The following is a 14,504-nucleotide window of genomic DNA, read 5'->3' as shown; positions in this document are numbered from 1 at the left end:
TGTGGATACCCACCCCAAGCCTAGCCAGGCTCAGAATGAGTTCTCTTCTAATCCCCACCAAAGAGTAAAACACAGGCAGGATGGTTATGACAAGAAATCGTGGGCTTACCAAGAGTGGGACTTGCCAAAGGTTACCCCTAAAAGGTAGATCTAGGTCCCAGACTCAGTTTACCCTTTCCCAGCTAGTGCTTACATTACTAGAAATTTGTGTGGGGAGGTATGTTATAAATTGTCTTTCTCTCTCCTCCCTCTCTCGTGAATATTCCCTAGCCTCATTCCCATCCCTCATAAGTCCCCAGTGTCCTGGGGCAGGTTTTTCAGAAACTGGGGTTGCTCTCCTGAACCACACTCACCCGCACAGTGTCATGAATCCAGTCCAGGAACTCTGCTACCTTGGCATAGACTCCTGGGTGATTGGGCTCTGCACAGCCACGGCCCCAACTGACCACCCCTACAAGGTGCCACGTGTCACCACTGGGACATACCAGAGGTCCCCCGCTGTCTCCCTGAGGAATCCAGGTATGGAGACACAAAGAAACAAAAGTCAGACCCTGCCTGCTGGAGCAGTACTAGTCCACCATGGGGACTGAATTCTCCTGGAGGAGAGAGAGGCTCCTGATTCTTGGCATACCTGCTGACTTCACCTTTCAGAACACTGTATGTAGTATGACGTTCCTAGGTAGTCTGGCTTCCCCAATCCATAAGCACTAACCAAGACACAAACCTGCCCCCTCCTTCCATCACCAGCAGGTCCCCCAGTCCTCCCTCCTCTACCAGACACACCTGGCATGCATCTGCCCTTCCATCCAGGTAGCCAGCACACAGCATACGGTGTGTAAGTGCCCCACTGTACATGCATGAGCTGTTGCAGAGGTAGGTGCTGAGCAGTGGCACCATTGTGTCCTGCAGTGTATCTGAGCTATGAGCTGCAGAAGACACGGAGAAAAGCTGCAGGGTACCAAGCCAGGCCAAAAAAGCAAAACATCAAGAAAGAGAAGAGTCGTAGCTCCTCGGGACACAAGGACCCAAAGAAGGAAGATTGGGCAGGGCAGTGGACATGGGCGAAGGATAAGAGTCTTCCAGAACCCCACTGAGAATGAGGAGACCAAGAGAGAGAAGCAGTCTACCAAATGCTGAGGTCATGATGCTCCTGGGACCAAAGGTAGGAGAGTAAAGGGGCCTGGGCTGAGGGAAATGTTCAGTGGTTGTTCTCCATAGGAATACCCAGGCAGGGGAGACAGAGTACTCAGAGTCACCAAGGCAGGAAAAAAAGTGCCATTGTCAGGTGACCAGGGGAGGGGGACGTGCCACAGTGTAGAAGACACCTCTCCCTCCCTACTTTCTGGGGACCCTGGGAGTTCACTCACTGTGGCTGGGGTCGGTGTGGCCCCAGCCAGACACCCAGCACTGTGACCCTCGTGGAAAGTGCTGCTCCTTGGCAGGTAAACACACAGCGCCCACAGTGTCTGTGAAGAAGAAGCACATAGTTCGGGTCCTGGCTCAGGCCAGGCTTCTCCCCGGCAGAGCCTGGAGAGTGAAGACCCTCCCCACCCACTTCTCAACAGTCCTGACACCTAGCCTCTACCACCAAGCTTGCTAGACAGAGAGATAGGTTGGCCAATGTCCCATCTGAGGGCAGGGGTGTGTGTGAAGATATGGCACCCCCTAAAGGTGGACAGTGAATTTGTTGCCCTGCCCCAACCGGAGGACTGGAGGAAGAATGGAAATCCTTCTATCTCTGAATACCAAATTTCTAACAAGACCCATTTGTCCAGAATGGGTCTTCTTCTGCAAAATGACTGGTTGATCCTTTTTGGGACGAAAGTTCTAGATGTGTGTGACATATTCTATGAGTAGAAACGAATACGATTTTAAATGGTACATTGACATTCCACAACATAAATATGCTTCCGTGTAGCTGCATCAAGGAGAAAGATTGATTTGGTGCTGGACCACACCCCTCATGATGCTGTCAATCTCCCTTCTAACAAGAAGGAGGCCCTGGCTCCATGACTTCTAAAGAAGACTCCCAATCTAGAATTTTATGAATACCTTGTTTTCAAATTACAGATCTGTGTGAATTCGTAAATGTGTGTTTTAGAGACTGTAAGTGCATACACGTATGAGTTTTTTTTTTTTTTTGAAAAAGTATGTACTAGCTGGTTTTGTGTCAACTTGATACAAACTGGAGTTAATCACAGAGCAAGGAGCCTCAGTTGAGGAAATGCTTCCATGAGATCCAGCTGTAAGGCATTTTCTCAACTAGTGATCAATGGGGGAGGGCCCAGCCCATTGTGAGTGGTGCCATCCCTGGGCTGGTAGACCTGGGTTCTATAAGAAAGCAGGCTGAGCAAGTGAGGGAGAGCAAGCCAGTAAGTAACATCCCTCCATGGCCTCTGTATCAGCTCCTGCTTCCTGACCTGCTTGAGTTCCAGTCCTGACTTCCTTTGCTGATGAACAGCAATGTGGAAGTGTAAGCTGAATAAACCCTTTCCTCCCCAACTTGCTTCTTGGTCCTGATGTTTTGTGCAGGAATAAAACCCTGACTGAGACAAGGTATATCAGATCATGCAGAGAGGCGGTTGCATGGAGACCCTTGGGCAGGTATTATGACAGGAGGAGCCCTAGCCCTAGACTGAAGGGTCTGTTTATCCTTCTCTAATCTTCAGTATTCTTGTCTGTATAGAATTTCATTGTTGCAGTTGTTTAACGTTTGAGGGGGAAAAGATTTAAATAAATAAGAAATCTCCTTTCCTGTAATGTATCACAAAGTGGCTGGACTTGGGTCCAGCCTGGAAACAAGAGTGGAGCCAGCTACTGGTGAAGAAGGAACAAATGAAGTTCTGCTTGGGACCTCAAAGCAAATGCCACCTGCAGCCCCACTATGCAAAGGGCCTGAATCTTCCTCCTCCAAAGAGCCTTGTAAGTGTAATTTCGATTCAGTCTCAGGACAATGCACACACCCTATCGTCTCCATGAACTAATGGGCCTATCATTTGCAGTGCTACGGGAAGCCTTAGGAATCAGCTCACCCCTCCTCCCATCAGTCTCTGTTCACCCAGCCTGCTCAGTCCCAGGCCAGTGGCTCACCTGAGAAGTTGATTGGTGTCCGGAGCTGCAGCAGAGCCACATCATAGTCATGGTTCTGGGCACTGTACAAAGGGTGGGGAATGATCTTCTCCACCATGGTTCCCTGGTGTTGTCGGACAGCACTGTGGCTGAGCAGCCCTGCATGAACCCGCCAGCTGGATAGGCGGGACAGCCTGAAACTGAACATCAAAACCTACTGAGCCCAGGGAGGAAGGGGGAAAGGAAGGTAGATATAAGTAAGGTGGTGGGTGGAGGGAACTCGTAAGGAAACCATTAGTGGCCATTGTCTCAAGCCTGTGAGCTCCTGGAACCCCAAAAAAATCATGTCTCTTACTATTATCACCAGTGGCTGGCAAGACACTGGGCAAGCAGTAGTTGCTCAGGGACTGGACTGAAAGACAGTTCAGTCAGCAAAGTGCTTTCTCCATGCAAACATAGGGAGCTGAGTTCAGATCCCCAACATTCACATAAAAAGCCAGGCAGGGTTGTATACGTCTGTAATCTAACACTAGGGAGGCAGAGATAAGAAGATCCCTGGAGCATGCTGGACCACCCACATACACAAAGATGTAGATATGGGCACATCATTTAAAATAAAGTAAATCTTAAAAAGTATAAAGTGGAAAAGCAATTGAAGAAGTCACTTGACACTGACTTCTAGCCCCCACATGTACACACATACACACAAGAACATACAAACACACATACACAGGTGCATATATGTGCACATACAAGGGAATAGGCATACACACATGGAGGATGGGGAACATAAGAAACCAGTCTTTGTGTTATGGCTGCTATCAATGCAGAGCTGAACTTGGCATTAAACAAGGACAGTGTCCTCTCTTACTGGAGACAGAGAGCTGGACACAGACATTTTATTCAGGACATACCAAGAGACAAACAGAAAGGTGACTGTAACTTACCTCCCATTCACCCCCAAGACTCACCTGTACATGCAGTGGGCAGCAGTCACTACCCAGTGGGGTGCCAGCACAGAGGCCCCACATGTGTGCCGGGAGCCGAGCATCACGCTAGCTTGCCATGGCCAGCGCCCAGAAGTCACAGCCTGACCACCAACTATCCGAGAAGCCAGAGGTCTTGCCCCACACTCTGCAAACAGAAAAGGTTGGAGATAGAAAGAAGTGCCGAGAGCAGAGGGAGGGTTAGGGCAGATAGCTTGCCTCTGTTATTCTTCATCTAAGTAGGGGGACAGGATGTCTATGGGGACCATGTTTTGGGGACAATGTCTGAGGTCTATAGAGCTCTAACGCCCATCCCGCTGTAGAAGTCAAAGTGTCCAGGCATGATGGCTTTGAGAAGGGACTAATAAATAGACAGGTGTGTGGGAAAGTGAGTGAAGGAACTCTATACAATGTTTATCATTTGGCTCTAATGCACTACCCTCCCCCTTAGTCTCTTGCAGCTGCTGATAGAGTTTGCATCCTTGCAGCCAGTAATAATGCCACTTAAAGAGGCAGAGAATGGCGGTAGTGAAGTAGAGAGACCATCAGCCCAGTGTAGTGGCTGATGGGACATATGACAGAGGTGTCAAGGGACTCTATCTGAGCAGGTTGTATCTTCAAGGAGCCCAGCAGAAAGATGAGCAGGTAGGCAACCCAACTCACACACACACACACACACACACACACACACACACAGGAGCTTGAGCAAGTCCCTTCATACACTCTTCCACACTCAGGAGAACTGAAAGACTCCCTCCCTCCCACCACCAACTTTTCGATCACAGGCTATGACTCACCGGAACATTGGAGAGAAACAATTCGGCCAGAGGGACAGTTAGCGCTGCAAAAGAGGGGTGTTCCTAAGACACTAGGCAGTGCCACATGACGGCCATGTATACCCAAGGGTATGGGGAGTGGCCAGGGTTTTCTTAAGACAGTGTATCATGGGACCCAGACTAGCCTCAAACTCACTCTAGCCAAGGGTGGCCTGACTTTGCCATGGCTTCCTGAGTGCTAGGGTTACAGGCCTGAACCACCACGATCAGCCTAGCTCCATCATTCCTAAAGTTGTCCTGTAGTCCCAACCTTAAGATGCCACCCTTTTTACCATTTTCACCTACCCTTCACAAACAACTGGGCCCCTCCCAGAACAGCAGCCTGCCCGGTCCACCCCAGCATCCAGAGGGAAACAGAAAGCCTTTCTCAGTCCTGGAAGATCAATCTGCTTGGATAAGGTCCATATTTACCACAGAGAACTGACAGATGAGAAAACCCAGCTGTTTCCATGTGCTTGGAATAAATAGGTGCTCATGAATGGCCATGGTGTTGTGAATGAAAAGAGCCCTCCACCCAGGCTTCTTCCAGGACCAGCCTCTTCCTGTCCCATGCCCTTTATCCAGGGCCTGCGTAGACATACTCTTGTCCTTGTGTTCCTTCCTGCCCTTGAGCATAGAACTCAACTGCCTTTTGATCTGACATTCTTGCCTTGCCCTTCCCATCTCTTCCAGCAGCCCACTCCCTGGTCCACCTGGCTTCTATTTTCCTGACCCGGTCGCCCTTCTACACTCCTGGAGGACCTGGGAATCCCACAGAGAAAAAGGAACAGCTGGGATGGGTCACTCTGCCTCTAGTGCATGACTAAGAACGGAGCTGGGGCTTGAAAGAAGTTGAGCGAGTAGGCTGAGCTAGCTCCAGAGCACGAATGGGGCATCGGCCTGTGCCCATCCCCAAGGCTTCAGGCAGTCTGAAGGAGCCTAACCTGAGCAAAGGCCTCCCAGCTTGTGATGCCTAGAGTATAGTGAGAAGCTTGGTCCATTCTGAGTCCTCAATGACCCTCAGTTTTCCCTACCTGTAAAAGTGAATTATGGTTTAAATACAAAATGACCCACCAAAAGTTCTCCAGCAGAGCACCTGGTCCTCAACCCATGGCACTATTTTGAGAAGTTCTGGAGATTTTAAGCAGTAGAGCCTAATTAGAGGAAGCGGGTCACAGGAGGGATATCCTTGAGAGTTAGATCTTATCCTAAGCCCAGCCCCCTACCTTTTCTGTCCACATAAGCAGCCTCCTCCTGTCACGGAGATGCTCTGACCTAGCACATGGAGCCAAGCAATCACTGGCTGAACCATCTACCTTTCTTCCCTTACATTGCCTTTCACATGTCATAGCAGCATAAAGCCAACAGAAGGGGTGTAAGAGAACCATTCTAAAACCTGTTCTAGGAACTAACAATCTTAAGGGGGGGGTTGGGTTTTGGCTGTTGTTTGTTTATTTTGAGATATGTCTCCTATATCCCAGGCTGACCTCAAACTCTGTATATAGTTGTAATGACCTTGCTGGCCCTCCTGTCTCTACCTCCTGCTTATAATTTTAGCAACAACACCTCACAGTTTATTCAGTACTAGGGATTGAAACCAAAGGCCTTATGTGTTTGTGTGCCAGGCAAGTACTCGACAATGTCTGAGCTATATCCCCAGTCTTGCATTTCTTGTGTGAGGTAAATATAACAGGACACGTGACCTGGGTTTGTTGCCTGTGACTGAGAAATGGTCTTCTTTGCCCACACCCTCACCATCGGGCTCCCCCTGCAGGAAGATCTTTCTAGACTGCCCACCACTCACCTAACCCACAGAAGCCCTACCTGGGCTGCCATGACTCCTCTCCAAAGCCTCCCCGTCTAACGGAGAGCTGAGCAAACTCCTGGGATCTGTTGAGCTTGATGTCAGACAGATTCACTGCCTTGTGTTGAGTGAGCCTGGGCAGAGGGAGAGAAAACGGGAGGAAGTCAGCTTCAAACTAGCATGAGCGAGGTCAGGGGGTCAGAACCACACTGTGCATGAGACAGACCCAGCAGCATTGTGAATGAGCCAGAGCACGAAGGCACATTTCCAACTGCAGTGCCCCCACAAGCCATCCAGCCCTGCAAGTCTGACTGTTACCTGAGATGCCCAAGACTCTGGCAGACGCGCATCCCCAGGGCGTGGCTCCAGCCCTCATGGCAGACCAGGAGCCAGTCTGGCCAAGCTCTTACTTGCACTTCAAGCAGAAGATCCTCACCATTTATTCTGAAAGATACTAAAACCCCCGTGTGAAAACCCTCCTGCTGCCCAGTCAAGAGGAGCTGGACATGTGGGTCACCCCAGGTTAGCTCGCCTGCTCCCCTGGGTACCTGATCAGTTCTGAAAACAAAAACTACCTTTCTTGTAGATATCTCAGCTCTGTGTTCTGACCATACGCTTTGAAAGGTGCTGGGGTAAGTGAGATGACTCAGCAGATAAAGGTATTCGTCACCAAGCTTGACAACCTAGACTGAACCCCCACAGCCCAAGAGATAGAAAGGGAGCCAACAAATTGTCCTCTGACACCCCCACATTCATTCAATGGCAGATGCACACACACACATACACACACACACACACACACACACAGTATGAACACACCCACAGTAAATAAACAGGGGTGTTCTACTACACTCTTAACCACACCAGCCCTGCAAGAAGGCAGTTACCTTTCTCAACAGAGGGAGGATAGAGGCACAAAGGTGAAGGAACTTGTCCTAAACCATAGGCTCAATAAGGGATGGATCCAGGACATAAGGCAAGTCTCCTGAATTCAAATACCATGACAATAATAGTATTTACAAACTTTTTCCCCTGTGTTGTTACAGATTCTCTCTCTCCCTCCTCCTCGCCCTCCCTCGGTGTAACTGTGTTTGCAGACAGAACCCTAAAGAAGGCAAATAAGATTAAACAAAGGACTTTGTTCTACAGTTTCATTGACAGAGTACTTAGTACGCACATAGCCCTGGGTTTGATTCCAAGTGCTAGGCGTGATGGAACAGGCCCGCAATCCCTACACTCTGGAGGTAGAGGCAAGAGGATCCTGCATTCAAGGCCGTCTTTGGCTTGAATACCGAGTCAGAGGCAAGCTTGGATACGTTGGACACTTAAAGATGAAATGAGGTCATGGGGTACTGGTCCAGGCGGGCTCATTCACTATTTCCCTACCCACCTCTCAGCAAACAGAAGGTACTATAGGAGGGTACTGTGGGGAGCCAGGAAGAGAGCCATCACCAGGAACCAAGCTGCTGGCTCTTTGTAACTGGATGTCTAGCATCCAGTCTGTGAGAAAATAAACGCACACCCATCTGTAGTGCTTTGTTATAGCAGGCCAGAGGACAGATACAAGGGCTCACAACTACGCTTCTCTTGTGTATTTTCATGCTTTATTATTACAACTGTGCACAGTAAATGCTTTTCGCTTTCACTGTACTTAGAAAGAAATGGAAGCTCAAAGAAATAATGCACCCAAGGCCATGCATCTAGCAAAAAAATAAAAAGACCCCAGGCTTGATCTAACTTCTTTATATGCGTACCCTGTAGCTGTCTTCAGACACACCAGAAGAGGGCATCAGATCTCATTACAGATGGTTGTGAGCCACCATGTGGTTGCTGGGAATTGAACTCAGGACCTCTGGAAGAGCAGCCAGTGCTCTTAACCACTGAGCCATCTCTCCAGCCCTTGATCTAACTTCTGTAACTCTTTCTAACATCCAGCCTTTGGACAGCATTGTGCTGCGAACCACAACTCTTACCTGGAAGAAGGGACAGTGGAGACAGCCAGGGGACCGTATGGAGTGATGTCCCCAGATGATCTGGTGACAGTTCACACACTGCCACCTCCTACCACTAACTCCTTTCCTCCCCCCCCCCCACAGCCCCCACATTGCTAGCTCACACTACCCCAAATGACAAGCTTTCATCCCTCTACTGGCCTGGTCTCCTAACCACACCCCAGTTAAAGATCAGGACACCCCTAAATCCGAGCTCAATGCTGCCAGGTGAACCTTGTCATAACTCCCATTCAGGAGAGGAAGAGACAGATGAGTAATAGCAAACTGCTGGTCCTTCGTTCTGAAGCTGTAAAGGCCCTGAGCTAGAAGTAATGCGGACTTCTGTAGCTTTAAGGATGTGGCCCACCTGTTTTGGGAAGCGCTGGGAGGAGTTCTTCCTCACTGCCCATTCCTGGACAGCTCAAGGTCATCTCCTCCTCCTGCAATGTCCCGGGGATGGGTGGAGAGGCAGCCGGCCATAGGTACAATACTTTAATAAAGTGCAGAGAAAGTCACACAGAGACTGGGAATAGGGAGGAAAATTCCCCAGGACTCAACATGCCTAGCAAGTCGGTGCTGCGGTAGGTGTAGGCCTGCCACCTCAAGGTTCTATCGGCCACATTGTCTATAGACAGACCCCAATCAATCAGTAAGAGGGATACAGGACTGTCTGTCAGACTACCCTGTTTCTATTTGTCTGTCTGTCTGTCACTAAGAACAATTTCTAGGTGAGGGAGGAGGGGAAAACCTGACTGAAACTATGGATCATCCACACAAGTGACAGGACCGTAGGACCAAGCTGTTCCCTCTATGACCCTTAAACCCCTCCATTCTATGGGTAACCCCTTCCCTGTCTAGGTGTCTTCACGGCACAGATGATAGAGGGGCCCGTCCATCTACATAAAGAGCCTGTTCAGCACCTGCTTCTGTCTCCAAGCTTCCTTCAGATCCTGCCCTCCTCCCCTCTTCAGACAGAAGGGCACAGCACTGACCTAAGAGCCATGAACCAACACCCGCTCCAGCCAGCAGCCCCAGGGCTCCCAGTATGACACAGCCACGTTGCAGGCAGCACCAGCGCTGGGACTGGGAGACTAGAAAGGAAGCAGAGAGCCATCTGGGTTGTCGCCTCCTGCCAGCAAGCTTTACTCGACCTGGAGGTTCTAACAGGAGCCTGCCCCCAAAGGATAGAGCCCAGTTCTGATCTCTGAAGCCCAGATCCCACTTGGTCCTGAAGCAGGAAACAGGAAGTGGGGATAAAGAATGAGATGTCCCTCATCCTCACACTGACTCAAGAAGAATATAAAGAATGGAAGAAGAGCATCCTTTGCTGATCGCCATCCTGTCCCTCCCTTGTAACCCCCTGTGACTTACTGGGTGGCCGCTGGTCTCCCAATCCTGTTCTGAAGATCCCAGGCCCAGGACCCTCTTCTGTGCACCGGATCTCCATTGGGCTTTGGTCATCTGATGTTGGGCTCTGGAGAAATAGCAGTTGGAAATCCCAGCAACCCCATCATGGGAAAACCATCATGGACTAGATAGAGTTCCTCAAAGAATTCCCAGCTTTGTCCCAAACACAACTCACAGTATGCATTAAATGACCACAAAGGGGCTGGAGAGATGGCTCAGCGGTTAAGAGCACTGACTGTTCTTCCAGAGGTCCTGAGTTCAATTCCCAGCAACCACATGGTGGCTCACAACTATCTGTAATGAGATCTGATGCCCTAATATAAATAAAAATTAATAAAAAAAAATGACCACAAAGAGTTCAACGGAAGCACCGATGGCACCGGAAAGATTAAGAGGCAGTTTTTCTCCAACAAAATCAAGGACAACTTCTAGAGGGGGCACTCTCTAGGGCAGTGGTGAGTGGAGCTTGAACTGATGTACTTCTGTCAGGCATTGTATGGTCCAGGCAAAATTGATGAAGCAAAGATGGGGTGGTTAAGAAAGAAAGAGCAGGATACTTTACATATAAGCTGGAAGCTCCTGACCCATGATGGGCAAGGAAATAATATAATTGCAAGCGCTGAAAAGTTTATTGACTAGGTCTTACAATCTATCCTATGAACTTAAATAACTCAGACAACCACTCCAAACTTCAATACATTTATCATTCATAAAGTAAGAGTGATAACTCCTACCTCCTTGTGATTAAACTCCCACCCCAGTGTCCTCTAGTTGCAGTTGATAAAGGGTGGTTAGCCCACCCTTCAAGAAGGAATTATGTCATTGGCCTGGCCAATATTCTTCATGTTATAAAGCCCAGGTAATCTTTCTAAGATGTGGTTATGAAGATGGTGGTCCAATCTTTAAAGTATCCAGTGAATCTTTGCAGCCTCAGCATCATGCCAAGCCTCACGTCATAGCTCCTAGGCTTTTGGGATCTCACCCTTTCTCATCTCTCCATCCTTGCTGCCAGCACCAGCTCTCTCCACAGCACTGTGCCATTCCTCAGCACCTTCAGGTTCTCTCACACTACACAGGTTTTGTGTCTGCTGCCCCTACCTCACATAGCTGCCTCCCACTGACCCTTCAGTGTGGAGGTCATCTTCAGGGAATGTCTTTAATTAAAGAAAACTTATTATTGACATATATGGGCCTCACTTCTTTCTCTTTCTTTCTGCATTAATTTATGTACACCAAGGACTGACACAAAAAGGCATAGAAGTAAGGAAGGAGAAAGAAGAAAAAAGGAAGGAAGGGAGAGGGGGGAGTGGAAGGAAGGGAGGGAGGAGAGATGAAGAGAAGAAGGGAGGGAGGAAAATAATGTGGTTTGGGGGCTTTATAAAGTATAAAACACAAGTTACATGCTAATTATAATATCAATATAAATACATATAGGCTGTAAATCCTTCCTCAAGAAATTTGTAATCTAATAGAATAAGTATAACATCTCAAAACCAGACTCTGGCTAGATGTAATGGGATATGCCTGAAATCACAACACTTTGGGGTTGAAACAGGAGACCCACAAGGCCAGCTTTGGCAACAACAACAACAACAAAAAAAAAAAAAGCCTGTTTTTTTAAAAAGAAAGAAATAGAGGCAGAGGCAGGCAGATCTCTGAACTTGAGACGAGCCTGATCTACAGAGTGAGTTCCAGGATAGCCAGGGCTACAGAGAAACTCTGTCTTGAAAAAAAACAAAAACAAAAATTGAAAATTAAAAAAAAAAAAACAAAAATGGAAGGATTTAAAAATAAATAGGAGCTGGAGAAATACCTCAGAAGTTAAGAACACTGGCTGCTCTTCCAAAGGTCCTAAGTTCAATTTCCAACAACTACGTGGTAGCTAGTGACCATATGTAATGGGATCTGATGCCCTCTTTTGTCATGTAGGCATACATGTAAATAGAGTAATCATATACATAAATAAATATTTAAGAAAGGAAGAGAGGGAGGGAAGGAGAGAGGAAGGAAGGAAGGGACCAGGAAGACAGTACAGTCAGGAAAGGGCTTCCATGAAATCATGAAGTCTTAAATTCTATCCCTAGAATCTATGGTAGAACATGATTTTAAACCCAGAGACAGGTAGATCTCTGGGGCTTGATGGTCAGTTAGCCTACCCAAACCAGTAAGAAACCAATAAGAGATGCTATCTCCAAAAAGGAAGGAAGGAAAGAAGGAAGGAAGGAAGGAAGGAAGGAAGGAAGAAAGGAAGGAAGAGGGAGAGAATGTAAAAGGAAGACAATAAAAGGAAGGAACCAAGAAATTAAGAAAAAAAGGAAAAGAAAAGAGAAGAATTAAGATAGCACTTGAGGAATGACACCTGGAGTTGTCCTATGAAATACACACACACACACACACACACACACACACACACACACACACACACACTCACACACATATACACACACATACACATACACTCACACACACAACAAACTGTTGTGATTCCTATCTGTAGATTCCCTTTTCCTCTTGACACATTGGATTGTCCCAAGTGATGGCAAAGCCTAAACCACTGACCCCAAAGCAATGCTATCTTAGGTGTGATTTCTAAGTATTTGATAGAGTATCTCCAGGGTCTTGCCTCTTTGGCCTGCTAAACTGGCTGTCTTCACCATTCATCTAGGGTAAGAAAAACCTGTCAGCCTCATCCAGTACAGCCCCCTAAACTATGCAAAAGTGAATTCACCAGCCTACCAATGAGCCCCATGCCATTTTCAGTAGCACAGAAGGCAGCCATCCAACCCCTTCCTACAAAGCAAGACACCATCCCACCTCCCCAACACCATTCACAGCCAAGGTAGAACTGGGCCTCCCACCAGAGGACAGCCATACTTCTGGAAAAACCTAGATTCCAGTGTGTGCCCTAATACACACATTCCATCTGTGCCCAGATTGAGAGCCAAGGACAGCAGGCTTGGGAAAAACCTGGGAAGTGGCCATAGGTATGTATGGTTTTCACAAGGGATGTAGTTCCTCTTGAGTGGAAGTCCTGTCCAATCAGAGAGCCCATTATAGAAACAGTTCCACAGACACCCAGACTTTCCTCTTAATATCAGAGACACTAGACTTCAACTCCAGCCTCTCAACCCATCAGGACCACCCCACCTCAAATTGTTACCAGCCCCAACTTATGCTATAGCCTGAAAACACGAACCTTCGGCGGAAAGACACCTCTTTGCTGTGCTAAGTAGAAGTCTTTTTAATGCTTTGCTCAGTACAGCCATGTGCAAACTAATTTATCAGTCCGGAGTAGGGATGGCAAGAGAAAGGTAGTCTCTGGAGATAACTCTAGCTCCACAGCTCATGCTAGGATACAATTCCTGCCCTGGAGCTGCCAAAAGCAGCTCTTCTAACAACCTGGCATCTTGGGGTGGAGGGTGAGCAGGGATGGAGGGATGGCAGGGATACAGCCTTACCATGTGAGTCAGTTGCACTGATGTAAGGCAGTAAGGTCTGCTGGGCAGGGCGCGGCTCCTGTCCTCATGTCAGGATTGATTCAACAGCCCAGCCAGCGTGGTTGGAGGATGAAGTCGCCCTGGTTCACACATAGCCCCTCCCGTTATCCCCCACCCCTACACACATAGACATGCACCAGAGAGACAATGAACTATGCTCAGGGCCCATGAATAGGCCCCTTGTTGTAGGGAATCGGGACAAGGGCTGGGCTGGGCCTGGCAGCCCCAGCCCCAGCTATCTGCTAACTGGAAGCTTGGAAACAGAAAATAGGGAGGTGGGGCAGACTACTGTTGCTTAGCAACCAGGTCTCTTGTGCCCCAAAAAAAAAAAAAAATGTGCCTCGTGTATACTAGCACAAATTCCCCTTCTTGCTGACAGGGCTACACGAAAGAGTGATATTAGCATGTGTGGAAATGTTTCTGAGCTCTACGGAAGCTGGCCTTTCCAGCAGTCTCGGGCTGTCACCATGTTGGGGCTGACAGATGACGATAAGGTGTCTTCGTTATCCCCCTCTCAACCATAATGCATCTTTCACCTGATTGCTTCAGGAAGTGAGGCCTCCTCACCCAGTTCACCCCTGGGATCCAGTAGCCATTGGTGCTCTCTGGTTTCAAAGTTCAAGATAACGTACTGATCCCTGACTGGAGCTGGACACACTTGGAGCCATGTCTCTTTAAAGGACAAGCCTGGGAGGGGGGTGCCAGGGAAGCAGGCATTGAAGTGGTCTCCTCGGTTACAATCTGCGGTTCGTGGATCCCTCGGATGCATCAGTTCGATAGGACAGGGTTTAGAGTCAAATCTCTCCCAAATACAGCTCTCCCATTCAGCCTCCCTGTGAAAGAGTCATAGTCTATACCTCACAGGGTTGACGTTCAAACAAAATGAAATATCAAATAAAACTCTTTTTTTCTAGTATCACTACCCTACACGGGGG

General features: G+C 48.3%; 1 protein-coding gene across 1 annotated transcript; it reads right to left on the bottom strand.

Moving 5' to 3' along the window:
* Nucleotides 1-317: 317 nt before the first annotated feature.
* Nucleotides 318-10,133, bottom strand: TMPRSS5 (transmembrane serine protease 5; the record flags this gene model as incomplete). The annotated part of the gene is made up of 11 exons (XM_080930593.1): nucleotides 10,037-10,133; nucleotides 9,658-9,756; nucleotides 9,033-9,155; nucleotides 6,993-7,128; nucleotides 6,695-6,808; nucleotides 4,853-4,896; nucleotides 4,041-4,203; nucleotides 3,091-3,269; nucleotides 1,368-1,466; nucleotides 784-926; nucleotides 318-506 (listed from the first exon to the last, which is right to left on the bottom strand). The coding sequence occupies exons 1-11, from the start codon at nucleotides 10,110-10,112 to the stop codon at nucleotides 318-320; spliced, it is 1,365 nt and encodes a 454-aa protein (XP_080786719.1). The 5' UTR covers nucleotides 10,113-10,133.
* Between the last annotated feature and the right edge of the window lie 4,371 nt (nucleotides 10,134-14,504).

Source organism: Micromys minutus (genome assembly GCF_963924665.1).
Source record: "Micromys minutus genome assembly, chromosome: 16".
In the NCBI taxonomy this organism is placed as follows: domain Eukaryota; kingdom Metazoa; phylum Chordata; class Mammalia; order Rodentia; family Muridae; genus Micromys; species Micromys minutus.
This window is presented reverse-complemented; position numbering and strand designations above follow the sequence as displayed.